General features: G+C 41.0%; 1 protein-coding gene across 1 annotated transcript in view; it reads right to left on the bottom strand.

The window, feature by feature from the left end:
• Positions 1 to 357: 357 nt before the first annotated feature.
• Positions 358 to 15,339, bottom strand: part of LOC124712485 (ankyrin repeat domain-containing protein 65-like) — a 160,470-nt gene continuing 145,488 nt past the window's right edge. Inside the window, exon 5 of the mRNA XM_047242780.1 lies at positions 358 to 514. Within this exon, the coding sequence (XP_047098736.1) occupies positions 358 to 514 (157 nt within the window). The remainder of the gene's footprint in view (positions 515 to 15,339) is intronic.

Here is a 15,339-nt window from a genome sequence, read left to right as displayed (position 1 = left end):
CTAGAGAGGGATGTAAAGAATCACTTTCATCCATGGCTAGTCGCCACCAGAATTTATAAGAGGTTCAAATGGTTCAAATGGGTCTGAGTACCATGGGCCTTAACTGAGGTCATCAGCCCCCTAGAACTTAGAACTACTTAAACCTATCTAACCTAAGGACATCACACAGATCCATGCCCGAGGCAGAATTCGAACCTGCAACCATAGCGGCCTCGCGGATCCAGACTGTAGCGCCTAGAACCGCTCGGCCAGTCCAGCCGGCTTATAAAAGGAATAAGTTCTCTCGATAACTATGACCTCTATGTTATCAGATATGCACTACAGCGCCATTCGATTTCCTTGCACCCAACACTTGATTCATGCCCCCGCAGATCGCATTGTGTAGTGGCGCAGGCGAGAGACGGCAGAGTCATCTGGCGGAAGAGTAGTGCGGGCAGCCGTGGGCGGCGCAGCAGTGGCAGGGGTGCGGCCGCGGTCTCCCTGCGGCCCACTGCCGTCTGCAGAGGCCGGCACGCTGCACACAAACAGGCAGGGTGTGGTAATCTCTGTCCTCATGGGGGCCAGAGGGCAGCTTACTACATGCATCGCAGCTGGGGGATCGTCTTCACACAAACAACAGAACACACATTGCCAATGACAATAGTGGGTCTGCTAAGATGAATAACTTAGCCTCCCTGAGTTCCTCAGGCCAGTAGCTTACCCTAACAAACAACAAAAGAGAGTACAAATGATATTTAGATACGACATCAGTTATGCTAGAGTAATAGAAGAACTATTGTACAGTACAGCTGGAATACGCAACAATAAGACCAAGCACACGGAAATTGAAGCAGTAATAAACTTTGAATGTACTTATCGTGGTACTGATTTAATCAAATGGTGCTCGTAGCTCATGTGTTAGGGACCAGGCTGTAGGAGGCTCACATCCTAGTGTGTGTGGGGGGGGGGGGGCAGCACCTCTCGAACAGACTGACGAAAGAAATTCAGGTAAATGAAGTGCACAGAATTTGTGATGCAAAAAAAAAAAAAAAAATCCAATAAAATTGTTAAACCTGCACACTTTAATTTTCAATACAGAAACTGAAACATTTCCCACCGAACAGATGTAATTCACGTTGACCATGGGGCCTCTCACTGAACAGGTGAACGTTAAATGTCATCTGACAGTAGAGTCGAATGTTTGTGAAAGGAAAATGTATAACGTGATAAGAGACGATCTGTGTATACATCTACACCTGACAACTTATCAGACGTTGTGACCCCAATGAAATACAAAATTCTGTTTTACTACTGTATTCAGGGTAATCATGTTTACTAGATTGTGACTAGGACATTTCCTTGGGAACGGAGTCAATCTGAATGAAAACAATAAGCATGAATTTACATATTGCAATGGACGAAGTCATGAAATCGTGATAACTGATAAGAATTTGTGAAAGTCAGCTGTGACTGGTGTCACAGAGCAGAAGATACTGGCTAATGTCTGGTATCTGAAAGATAACAATTGAAGGGGGCATGTACTGGTGCGTTTAATTCTCACACTGACCACTACATGGCTACCGGCAGAATACAAACCACAGCTACTGTAATAAGATGTATTGTCCATACGTGATAGTGGCAGGCGCATGTGCCATGGATACTCGCCAAAGCCGATCACCTCAGTGGTGAGAGGCTACGAGACTCACTGGATTGGAGCGTCCTGATAGCAACACAAAGCTATTACATCCACGTCGTTGTCTGTGGATCACGCTACACGTAGTTTATATCCAGAAATAGAAATGGCTAACCACATTGTGCTGTACAGTCAAATTTGCAAATATAAAATAAATTTCGAAGGTAAATATCGACCATTAAGACACTAAGATTTGCATTTGCATCGTCAATGGAATGTAGAATAGGATATGTCGGTTGTTAATTGCACAGACTGGAACACTTCACATTCGACTATTACAGCGATATTTACCATGTGTGGTTCAAATGGCTCTGAGCACTATGGGACATAACATCTGAGGTCGTCAGTCCCGTAGAACTTAGAACTACTTAAACCTAACTAACCTAAGGACATCACACACATCCATGCCCGAGGCAGGGTTTGAACCTGTGACTGTAGCAGTCCCGCGGTTCTGGACTGCAGCACCCAGAACCGTATGGCCATCGCGGCCGGCACCATGTGTGGAAAACAATGGTTTGGTTAACTATAGGTATTTTTTGGCGTAGATTCCGAATATGCAATAAAAATGGGGGATCCCTGTTTCAAAATATAACTTAAGCCCACCCGCGCAGGAGGGGGATGCATATATAATGTTGTACATACACACATCACTGTATTGATTGTTTTTTTCTCTGCTTCGACTCGAACACGAACAGCCTTTGCACAAAAACGTCGCAAACGTTACGACCTAATGTTTCCTGCACACTGCACCACTGTGTGGATTATGCCTATCAGTATAGACTATCTGATTTGTGATCTCCACACTTAGACACCCGATCTGCTGCTGCCCACAGGAAAATCAGCATTAATGACTTGATATCGTCACATGTACTTTGAGGTACAAATCAATCTAAAAACAGCTAAAAATATCTATAATTAATAGTCTATGAATGAAGCAAAGTTAAATGTTTGTAACTTCTCATTATCTAATCTAGAAAACTGGGAAATTGGTTCATCATTCACACATAATGAAGATCACTGGAGATATGGAAGTCTTATGACTAGGAAGCTGTGTGGGAAGTTGATATCGTAAGAACGTGGACTAATACGATGCAGTAGTGCATGACACCCGTTTCAGTAACGAAGATTTTGGTCAGCAATTACGACATTTCAGTTCTGAACAGTATTTCCAAACTTTACTCCTAAATAACACAGATAGAATTAGATTTAAAGCTATTGGGTTGGTGTTAGGATACTTGGAAAAGACAGCTGTGGTGGTGAGTATTTCGTTTTTGAAATTTATTTTCGTGTTAGGCTTTACTGAACAGGTGAGACTGAGATACTTCTCATTCAGTTTTGTTTTGTAAACCAGTCAGGCAGCTTAGACAACATTACATCAAAGAGAAGAATTGGAATTTATTAAGCAGCTCATTAACTATGGCATAAATGTTTAAAAATATCTGAAAATATAGTAAACGTTTGAGATTTTCCAGGAACTAGGCTTGTGGGGAGTATTTGTACTGCGAAACGGTATGTAACTAATAATATTTGGATCTGAACATCACATCAATGTTGAATTTGTTTGGAAATGGATCAGCAAGAACAACAGATGACATAGAGAGGGTCCCAGTAGAAGGAAACAGAGCAGAATTCCCCAAAAAGGCCTACCGTTTAGTAACACAATAGAGAAGTTCAAACAACACAGAGACAGTCAAGGTGAGATTTGATGGCTGCTCCTCAAAGAAGCAAGCTGAGCATTTTCATCAATAGAGCCTTCTCCCAGTGTGTGTAGTAGAGGCTAGTGTACTTAGCTACTGCATGCATCCCGAGTAACAACTAAACAGAAACAGGAAGGAAATGTGAATATCAGCTGTTCTGGTCCTAGGACTGGCTTATTGCATCGTGAGGTGGATCCGGAGTATGTAGGGAATATGAAGCTATACTCTCCACCACATCTACTTATGTAAACTTCTTGACTGGAGTCGTCTTTTCGTGCTTGGACTGGAAACCACACACTTCTTAGGGTATAGCATATTTCTTAAAACTTATACTTAACTCATAGTGCATCGATTGGGGAAATTAAGGGAACTTTGTAATACAACTACAGTTAGCAAACATACATCTAGCAAGAAACCACAAGAGAGATACACAATGTGCAAATCTGTAGTACTGGTGTGGGAATAGTGATTATTCTGTCCATTTGCTTTATTACACCTACCACAGAGGTTAACACTTACTGTGTGGCAACATCAGAGATTATAAACACCCTGTTGGCCATCTTGAGCAATGCTACAGCCTGCAACAGAGTACATACTGCTGGTATTGGTGAAAGACTTGCTCTCCATTTTCACCTTCCCTATATGTAGCAAGACGCCATTAACATGTTCCTCCTTGTCGGGAGCAGCAGTGGCAGCCAACAACAATAAAGACCCTTTTGCATCAACAGGTTAATAGTGACCCTATACAGGACACAGAAAAAGTGCTGCACACTTTCATGGCTTGGCTGTAAACTGTAAAGATCATATTGCCTGCCTATGTTTTGAGCAGCCCATAGTTGTGTCCACCACTTCAATGTTTCCTGTTCTGTCCACAGTCATTGTACTTCTCGTTCAGAGGCTTGATGCCGGAATCTAAATGACTAGTTGCTCCGCACATAGAATTTAACAGAACTGATGATTGAAGGTAAGGTCCCTGCAATTCATAAGGCTATGAAAAATTTGTCTCTTCCTTGATTTTCATTAGCTAGCTTACCTTTCAATAACTGTATAGTATTAAATGAAGATGTTACATGAAGTTGAGCAAAACATCTAGAGATAGCAGAAAATGGACAACAGTGATGGAGAAAAAATTGGAGCAGCAAGAAGGAGCTGCTCGACAAAAACGAATGTTTGTAGGCAGGTTTCTACATCTGAGAGATTATGTCTATTCAGATTTCATGCCATTCGCATAATAGTGGCGCTAGTAGTAGCGCCAGTATGGGGAAGAAAATGAACCTGCGTGCATGCTAGGCATATTGGACATACAGCTGAAGATATGATCTTGATGACAATTTCCTGTGAGAGCACGGTCGTCGTCTTGACCGCAAATGTGCATCAGTCTGGTGATTCGGCCTGTTGTGCTGCCATTCATGAACATCACTGCAGGGGGTGTTTTCCAACAGGATAATGCTCGCCCACATAAAAGCTGTTGTAATACTAGGTGTTTCACAGAGGGTCGACATGATACATTGATCCGTTCGATCGCCATATCTGTTTCCAATCGTGCACATATGGGACATCATTGGATGACAACAACAGCAGCATCCACAAACAGTATAAACCATCCCTGTATCGATTGCCCAGATGCAACAGGGATGGAACTCCGTGCGAAAATCGACACGGGTACCTGTACAACAGAATGCATTTACATTTGCGTTCTTGCATTCAACATCTGGTGGTTACTCCGCTTAGTAGTGTGGCAGCATGTCATATTTCCAATGGCAAATCTACAGCTTACATTAACCTGTGATGTTAATCAGTTACATATGTTATGTAGACAAATTTGTTCCCAAAATTTCATTGCTCTATATTAATTAGTTTCTGCTTATGTGATTTTTTTCCTGTCAGATCTCTCAATGTTCTATAAAATTTGTACACTAAGTATAATTATTGGCGCAGAAATACAAAAACACATAGAAATGTGCAACACAGATAAGTGGCTTGTTACATGCTTACCTGGTTTGTGCTGGAGGATCTGCGAGCAGCTGACCCAGTGTGACCACATCTTCTGGCTGAGTGCGCACTGCATCAGCCCAACCCCGTGTGGTCATAACCTGGGCGATGTTGGCCTTTATGAAGTTAACGGCGACCTGCCTGAGGCTGGTGCAGGAGTGCCTGATCGCCAGAACTGCTGTGGCCGCCGCAGTCTCGACTGACAGCTGAGCGGCCACGAGCTGCTCGCACCGAGCCTTCAGGGCCGACACGCCGTATTTATCAGCTGCTGCCAGCAGCTGGGGGGCCAGGCTGGGCAGCTGAGGGGCCTGGAGGGTGTAGAGGTAGGCGACCAGCTGGCGGAGCACCGGGCCCTCCACATCTGCGACTGCGACCTCGCCGGTGTTGGCTTCCAGTGTGTCGTGGCGAAACATGCCGCCAAACACGGGACTTCTATCGGCCAACACGGCCCTGTGCGCCACGAGACAGGTGCCGGCTGCCACGAGTGTGACGACTGCGCCGTCCCCTGCGTCCAGAAGGGCGCCCAGGTCCACAGCTGTGGTGTCCATAACCTCCTTGGTGGGTTCCATTGTGAATGACTCTGGAACATGACGTCACTCAGCAGCCCTTTCTCCCCTCATGGCGCTCTCTGTGCTTGTACGAGCCACAGGCAGGACAGTGTCAAGCGAAAAGTGGTAAATATTTTGACATCTGGACACTCGGCCTTCATGTCATGATTAGGCCTGTCTACCTTCTGACTCTAAAGTCAAAAAGTCCAGAACCAAATATAAATATCAGCCTTGAAAACGAAATATTCAGAGAGCACACTGCAGAGTGGGAAGTCTGTGATGGACTTACAACTGACCATGATCTCAATTAGTTTACAATAACAGATGCAGGTAGTGACTTAGCTGCTAACATGCAAACCAAGCGAATATGCAATCTATGTAAAACGAATTGGGAACATTTAAAGGGAGCATGCAAGGTACAACCACTGCAATAATGCAGATCTGATGATGACGCCATAGCCAACAAGTTTGTGAAAATATTGCAGATGGCACGCAGCAAGGCGATTTTGTTAGGTAGCCAAAGGTTTTTAAAATTCTCTGATGACCCCCCCCCCCCCCCCCCCCCCCCCAGAGATGGACAGCACACCAGGCGACAAGATACTACTGTTAACCTTAGTAGAAACAGAATAACAAAAAAAGCTGAGTTTCTATTGAGCAGCTGAACAACAATACAAGATGACAATGCACCAGAAGACATTAGAACTCTGCTTCCAAAAAGCAAGACAGTACCTTCGCTGTGAACCACTTCAGCAGCATGTGCATAATGGTGTTTTGATTCGATTTGCTCAGAAGTATATGGGCCTGGCAGTTGAAACGTCCCCTTTAGAAAAATTAATGAATTACTGTGCTGACAAACCCCTTACGTTATTTGATTTTCACACAGCTGAGCAGAACTGAACGTACTCAGACATTTCTCTCTTTACTTATTCTGATCATCACTAAACTGACACACAATATTTTTAGCGCAACGGAATCTGACTTTCAATAATCCCTACAAATGAATGGCCCTGACTAACAATAACCTATACTTTTCATGAATCACGTAACTCACAAAAATCGTCGTTACTCGAACTACTGCAAAACAGCGAGCGCCAATACTGCCAGCTAAATAAAAGATTCTAACTACTGAAGTCACTAACTACTGATAGGCATAGTTAGCAAATTAAAGATTTTGATAGAGAACAAACAATGTATTTACCTTAATAGTGATCAAAAGTCATAATATATATATCAGTTCATAACATCCAGTCTTACAAATTCACTGTCTTTACGTCCAGATCATCCGCCCTCAAAACTCCGCCATCTCTCTCCCCACATCCACCACTGCTGGCGGCTCACCTCCAACTGCGCAACGCTACGGGCTGTTCACATCCAGCTGCCCAACACTACAATAGCGACTATTCCAACAATGCCAACCAGCCACAGACTGCACACAGCACAACCAGTGATTTTCATACAGAGTGATACATGGCGTTACCAATATGAAAACCTAAACAGCCTACTTACACAGTAATAAAATTAAAAAGAAAAATAAGAAAACAACAGAGGTTGATAGAATCACAGCAGAAGTGTTGCATCAGGTAGTGGACCAGATTTTACCGCATCTATTAGCGTCATTCAATAAATTTCCTTTGTAGGTATGAGCAACCAGAATTTGCAAAATCTCAAGTATCATTAGGAAGGAGACAAAGATCCAAAACAACTTAGCTCTAACAATATCAAGGAATTTTATATAACATCCATGACCAAGGGGGAGGGGGGGGGGGGGTGGAAGTTGTTGGGAGGGGGAAGGTAGTGCTTTGTGCCCATCGTAAAAAATGAAAGTTGTATTAACAAAATAGTTTTGAAAAGGTAATTATGTGTAATTAGGATCCAGAACATGATAATACCTTTTAAAACACTCTTAGAAATATCAAAGCACATTCGATAATGTATCCTATGGACTTTGTAGCCAACACAAGAAATATAATAAGTACACATTTCTTTCAGTGTTGTTTACTTTTACTCTAAATGTAATTTTTAAAGGGGTAAGTATGACCCAGAACTTGGAAATACTGACTACGACTTTCATTGTGAAAGGACGTCTACTACTGTTACTTAAATTTTTAGGTTAACTGAACAGAAATATATAAAACATATGTGGTATCTGAACGAATTCATTAACAACAACAAATACATTATCAAAATTTTAAAATATAAATAAATTGACTAGACTGCAACATGGTCTATAGATGGGCATAAAGTACCCCCCCGTCCACCTATGTTGGTATTGTGAGGGTTAAATCTTTTAGCATTATTCCTTTGGTAAATGCTCAGTACAGAGAAACGTTCCGTGCCACAGTCTGAGCTACTGTAGACAGATAATAGGCATGAACCCTTGCATTATGGTGTCACTCAAGGGTAATACATAGAGGAAGTGGTAAATCACGCAATGCATATTATGAATACCTCAGAGTAGTACATTATAAGCATAACGATTGAGAAAGCTGGGGCTTTATGGTTGCCTGCCCAGTTCAAAAGGCAGAAGCAGATGCGCTGTGCTGATTGTCTCTATAACATCCTGAGAGATTACTCCACAGACAGGCAGGACAACCTGGAATCCCTTGAATGTAAATTGTGAACACGTCACCAAAAGCTGCCCATGAACCAGCTTCAGTGCATAACAGATAATAGAGACTGCATCACATATGCAGGCGATATACTAAATACTCATACAGTATCTGCCAGTGCAAGAGCTAAACCAGAGAAAATTAGTAGGGAAGGTCTTGCAAGACTAAGTAATCGGTGCTTAGGAAACAAACTTACAATAGGAGCACACATGTTTGTATATTAGTGAACATTATCAAGACTATATAAACCAACAATCAGAATAAATGACCAACCAGTGAAAAGGGAAGATTCGTAAACATACCTTGGTATAATTATGAAGGAGAGCGCCTAGTATTCGTCTATCAGGGAGGTATTTATATCCCCAACAAAATAGCATAACAAGAGCATATCACAATGCAACATTAATCGCTATTATGGGCTACAGATTGAGCGACTCATATAGGCAGAATTTTGACAGTATGAAAAAGTACCTAGTGTTAGGCCCCTGTAGTCCTAGTGTTAGGCCCCTGTAGGCAAGCCACGTCTTGTCACCGCTCTGTTCCAGATGTCTGCCAGCAGGCGCATAGGACAACTTCACAGGCTGTCTCTGTAGAGGTACACTATTCAGATTCTCAATGAAGGTGAGCAAGTGCCACCGAAGATGTTGCCAAACTGAGGGGATCTTAGAGGGATCTCTTGCTTTTTAATTCACACTTGTGTCAATCTCTGTCCTCTGAGATCACACTTAGCTCTAACAATATCAAGGAATTTTATATAACGTCCATTACCAAGGGGGGAGGGAGGGATGGAAGTTGGTGGCAGGGGGAAGGTAGTACTTCGTGCCTGTCCAAAAGAATTATACTTATAGTAACAACACAATTTTGAAAAGGTCCCAGAACAATAGGGCTGCTTTATATCACGTTCAAATTTCGGCAAATAATTCTGAATGTCCCCTGCTGCTTCCAACCTAGACACGAGAGCAAAAATTGTGACCGCGCTGCTCTTTAAATGGATCAGATCAAGTACAGTGGGGATACAGCACAATGATGTCCTTAGAAATGGGCTGAAACGTTTGGGGGTGTCAGTAGCGTCAAAGTGTGTCACGATGTGTGAAGTCAACGACCCAAGGAAGAAGTGGTTTCATTGACACCCTTTGTCACCTTCTGAGGGCTTTTCGTGTCGATTCTGAGCAACGAAGTGTCTGATATCTTTCCTTCTGCTGTCCATAATACAACCCCCTCATTTCGAAGCTGGGTCTCGCTGTTCTGATCTCCATCGTTAATGCTTCAAAAGTAGGGGGTGTGTCGTTTTTCCCAACCTGTGACACGTCCACCTCGGTGTTGGGCGTTCTTTCGGCAAAAGTTTTAGTGAGTGTGATGTCATTAAATGTCATATGAACTTCAGAGCTCTGGCCTTTCACTCGTATGTGTCGACACATTGCTGTTCGTAGCCTCTTTGAGCCCAAGTGTGACGTCCCAGGGCTCCACACTTCTGCAGTATTGCAGAGGAAGGTTGCAGGCACCTTTCAGTCAAATTTCAAACTTGTGGGTCCAAATGGGAGACAATTAATGGGTCTCGAAAAAGTTATCCCGTAATTAAATTGCACAGTGTAGACTATTCCCATTCCCATTCCTACATACCGAGTTTAGTTGAGGAAATTCCTAATTCCATTTCATACTCAGCATCGAAGATGTCTGAAGTAGATGGTCACCATGGTTATTTAAATAAAATGTCGGATTATTCATTTACTGCATTTACATTGCTTGGTTCAACGCTGATATTTGGTGAATTCTGAAAAGAAGATTAGCTCTGACAAAACTCAGAAACAACAAACGTCTGGGAATGAAAAATATTCCTGCGGAACTTCCGAAAGCGGGAAGGAGGGATATGAAATTCTAGTTCCACAGAATTACGTGTGACAACTGTTAACAGGAAACATAACACAGATATTGAAAGAAACCTTGCATTTTCAGTCCTTAAATCAAAGAATATCTTACAAACAACTAAAATTAATTGTAACTTAGACGAGTTGCGAATGTATCATAAAATAATGTCCTCCATCGTCTTCAGAGAGTCGTGCCACTTTCTCAGAATATAAATTTGGCTTTCAGAAAGCCGAGGAATCAGGTATGGAATATTAGCTTTAAAATTAGTTGTTAAATTCATTTCCATAAATTTCACTACAACTTACATATCTGTTGTATACATACAGAAAGTGTTGGTGTTTTATTCCTACTTTCTTCAGAGCTTCAAACTTTGTTTCACCATTTCTCATTATCATAGACCGATAACTTTTATGGAAACTTAATAGAACGGGGAAGGATTTTCTAATAGATGATAGTGAAGTAATCTCGAATACATCTTAATTAAACTGGATAAAGTCATGTGGAAGGGGTGTAACATATAAATAAATCGGTTTGAACCAAATGTGACTATTTGTGACAAAGAACGACTAATCAGTGTTAGAGTACATGTATGTGACAACCTACTGCAACACGTTTACTCGTTTTCTTACCTGGCCAGATCACCAGAGCTGTAAGAAGGAGATATGAAATAGGAAGCATAACTACCAATGAAAAAAGTTCCATCAATATAATTAAGAAAATATTAACCTCCAAAAGTGACTGCCAACAAATGAGAAAAAATGGTTCAGAAAGGGCATGTTTGGAGTGTGGTACTGTGTGGCCGTGAGACGTGGACCCAGAGGGCTTAGGGAAGGAGGCGACTGTCCCCTTCTCGCACTCTATTAGGGATTTCGCCACTTGTTATATTATCAATCTTTTTTATGTTCGGCATGCTCTTGTAACAGCATACCACAAAATGTTAGTTTGTAGAATACTGTGACTAAGCAGAGTTCGTATTATTGGTTATCTATTTTAACTTGAACATCCCTAAAAGCAATAATATGTGAATGGAAAAAGTACTACAGATACACCACGGCTTAAGATTATGGACCAAGTTCTGAAGGATGTAAGTTGAAATAGAGCACAAGACAGACATACATGGAGACTGCATGTCTCCTGCCATCATATCCTACGACTCAGCGCTGAAGAAATGGAAATCTTCCCACACATTTTAGAACAGGGAGTTTAGTAACATATACTACTACATTATATCCCTCTCCATTACCGGTACCATCTTTATTTAATCATATCCCAGCACCAAAAACTCAGTCACGTCATTTTAACATTCATGATTTGCTTGTGTTGCAACTTCAGTGTTATCATGTGCCACCCTCACTTCTGGTTTACATCATTATCAACAATTAAAATTTCTGAACCTTTTTTTATATTTGAGTCATCAGCCTTGTGACTGGTTTAACGTGGCCCGCCACGAATCCTTGTTGTGTGCAAAACTTGTGAGCTCACAGCAGCATTTGCAACCTACTCCCTCAATTATTTGCCAGGTGCATTCCAATCTCTACCTTCCTCTACACTTTTTACCCTATACAGTTCCTCATAGTACCATGCAAGTTATTTCCTCATCTCTTAGCAGATGTCATATCATCCTGTCTCTTCTTCTTGTCAGTGTTTTCCATATATTCCTTTCCTCGTTAATTCTGAGGAGGACCTCCTCATTCCTTACCTTACTAGTCCACCTAATGTTTACACATTCTCCTGATGCACCACATCTCAAATGTTTCGTTTCTCTTCTGTTCCGGTTTTCCCAGAGTCCATGTTTCACTACCATGGAATGCTAATCTCCAGACACACATCTCGGAAATTTTTTCCTCGAATTAAGGCGTATCTTTGATACTACTTCATTTCTCTTGGCCATGAATTCACGTTTTGTAGGTGCTAGTGTGTTTTTATGTAGTCCTTACTCTGTCCGTTATGGGTTATTTTGCTGCTTGGTTAGCAGAATTCCTTGACGCCGTCTACTTTGTGATCCCCAACTGTGATTTTAAGTTTCTCGGTCGTTTCCTTTGTGCTATTAATCACTATTTTCATTTTTCTTCATTATTTTCATTTTCCTTCTTCTCACATTCTGTTGTGTACCCATTAGACTGTTCATTCCATACAACAGATCCCGCAATTCTTCCCGACATGTGTGATGTTAATCTTTTACAGCTGTAACGACGTTTACGTCCCCTGTCTCGCTGCATGGCTCACCGCTGACTTCTCTGTGAGGTCAGCAGCGGCAGCACGTCTGAACAGGCGCGCTCCCGCCCGCTACCATCTTTAAATATCTTCAAGCCACAAACAGACGACTGCACAATTCCAAAAATATGTAGTACTCCTGGAATAATCTCATATTCGTATTTAGTACGGTATGACAGTACCTGCATAAAATGCATAAATGAATTTCCTATATTACACTGCTGCCTATAACTTTAACAAGGTTTACACACTAACAAAGTGGGTCTATTTTTATTTCATTACAAAAAAGACACGCAGATCTCTCTAGTAAATGGGTGCATTATTGCAGCTAACCAAGTCCACTCACGCTTCAGAATGGAGCAGATTTTAAATCTTGTGGTAAATAATGAAATCAAAACAGATAACTGAATTACACTCACGTAAGACACTTTTAGAAGTTCAACGAAGTTCTGATAACTATCAGACGCAAATAACAAGTAACGTCGTAAAATCCGAAGACCCTTGATCATGACTCGCTCATAGACACAGCAAGATTCCAATTAAAAAGAAAATCTGCTGAGTCACTTCATCTTTACTTGTAATTTTTCATATCAGCTTACTATTGTGGTGCAGGGTGGCAGTAAACCATAAACGAACCAATTTCTTAACATTAAATCACGTATTCTTAAACGCAAAGTCGTATAACTTGCAACTGAAGAGAATTTCTTGCATCGTTTTCACAACATTACCATTGACCTGTTTTGCATGATCACAGCGAATATTCCCATAACGCAAGGATGAGTCCCTTCTCTGTGTGTCAGAAAGTGTGAATAATTACACTTCAGGTAAAAACGACTTTCTATTAGCATGGACCATAGGGCTTAACCGCGAGCAGCATATGTTTACATGAGGTTCTGTCACAAACATATTTGATGTAAAAGAATATGCACATCATTCGTGAATAGCAGCTATAATATCTGATTATAACCTTGAACTGAATTACCATTTCCTTCTTGGGGTCAAAGTTACGTTACTGAGGAGTCAGATAACGTTCCCCCTTTTGATTTATTTGTTTGTTTCTATGAGTAATATTTTTTTTATTTAGGATTACTGATACACCAAGTCTTACTTGGGAATAAACCGAAATATAAAGGGCTGTTGCCATTTAGCTGTCACGTTGTTTCGGAAGTGTAAGTTGTTCTCACATCCAGTGCTGTTTGTACAGGACTGTCGGCAATTTGTTCTGCCCTTGATTTTCTACGTGACACGAGTGCTAATGGACTTGCTGCTGAAGTGAAGCAAAATTTTTTAATGAAAGAGTATACATATCATACACCAAATCGAGAGGCTTTATGTTTCTTGTTGTGTACCGTAGACTCGAAGTAGTTTATTACGTTGATGCTTAAGCAGAAATACTTCCTTTTTATTTTATTGGAAGGGATTCGTTCGTTTTTTGTTCGTTTAGCTAGAACGCAGCTGACACACCTATATCAGAGAGGGCCTGTGGCAGTGAATCAACCTGCCAATAGAATGATACGAATATTTATTATCCCTATGAAAATGAATAAACTACAATAGTTATTTTTGATATTGCTAAAATTATACCCTTGAAATTTCATTTCGTTATTCATCACAGTTTAGAAGACAGAAAATTTTACCTAAAAATCGCAAAAGACATTCTGGTATTCCAAAACCGTTCTAGTAACGGCCCTAGATTAACTTTTGACATCATATGGAGCTTTTATGAGAAGTTCAGCTCCTAACAATCAGCCAACTAGAAACATTTATTTTATAACATTTGTGATTTTTATTTGCTGTAATGTTGGAATCTTTTAAAATTAATATGCAGTTATAGTTTGCTATGTGAGTGCGTGGGAGTGATTCAGAGAGTGAATGGGGAACATGTGAAAATTGAAAATGTTTCATTTTGTGGAGATCTATGTGAAATCCAAAAGTGTGAGAAAAATTTCTGATAAGAACCACTATTCATGTGTCATGCGTCTGAGTGAGAATGCTTTAGTAAAATGCGGGCAGAAAAAAATTAGGAACGGAATAAGTTTGTTGTTATTTTGGTTTATAATTAAATATAATATAGTAAATGGAAACTTTGCTGATGTAAAATTAGTTTATAAACTGTGATTGGACAAGAGAGAGGATTTTGCCGCGATATTCATTTAGAAATAGTGTTCTGACTGGTCATTCAGATCAATAGCAAACCAGAGCTGAGAGCTTCCCGCGCGGAGAGAGACGTCTGTTACCTGTGCGAAGACACTGCATAGAGGAATCGCTACCGGATCATTGTACCGAACACATTATGCTACGTAGCTCTTCGCAAACAATATGTAAAATGAAGAATTATAGAGGTAAACTGGGTTTGGTAACAGTGTGTGAAATATTCCTGTCAAACTTACAAAAACCGTGAGGCATTCGTGACAGAGTAGTATAACGAGCACTAGTGTAAAGGAAGACAAATGAATCGACGGAACGTTATCTCGCGCAAAGTTGTCGGTCGGTGACTGTTTCGATCGTGAATGATGTTCGGGACGAACTTGCACAATTCTGGTTGCTTTCTGCTAAATGTACCACATCTTTACCACTGTGAACTTGCACACAAATAATAGTGCAGACGTAAATTCGGACATGACAGCCATTTAATGAGTCTTAGTGGCAAAAGATAGTCAATAGAACTTTAAACATTTTGCTATATGAAGTTAGAAGCCGAACGCCCGATATTTATCATGAACTTCCAGGAAATGAATTTT

The sequence above is a fragment of the Schistocerca piceifrons genome, chromosome 8, assembly GCF_021461385.2.
Source record: "Schistocerca piceifrons isolate TAMUIC-IGC-003096 chromosome 8, iqSchPice1.1, whole genome shotgun sequence".
NCBI lineage: Eukaryota > Metazoa > Arthropoda > Insecta > Orthoptera > Acrididae > Schistocerca > Schistocerca piceifrons.
Note: the sequence above shows the minus strand (reverse complement) of the source record. Positions and strands in the feature narration are given on the sequence as shown.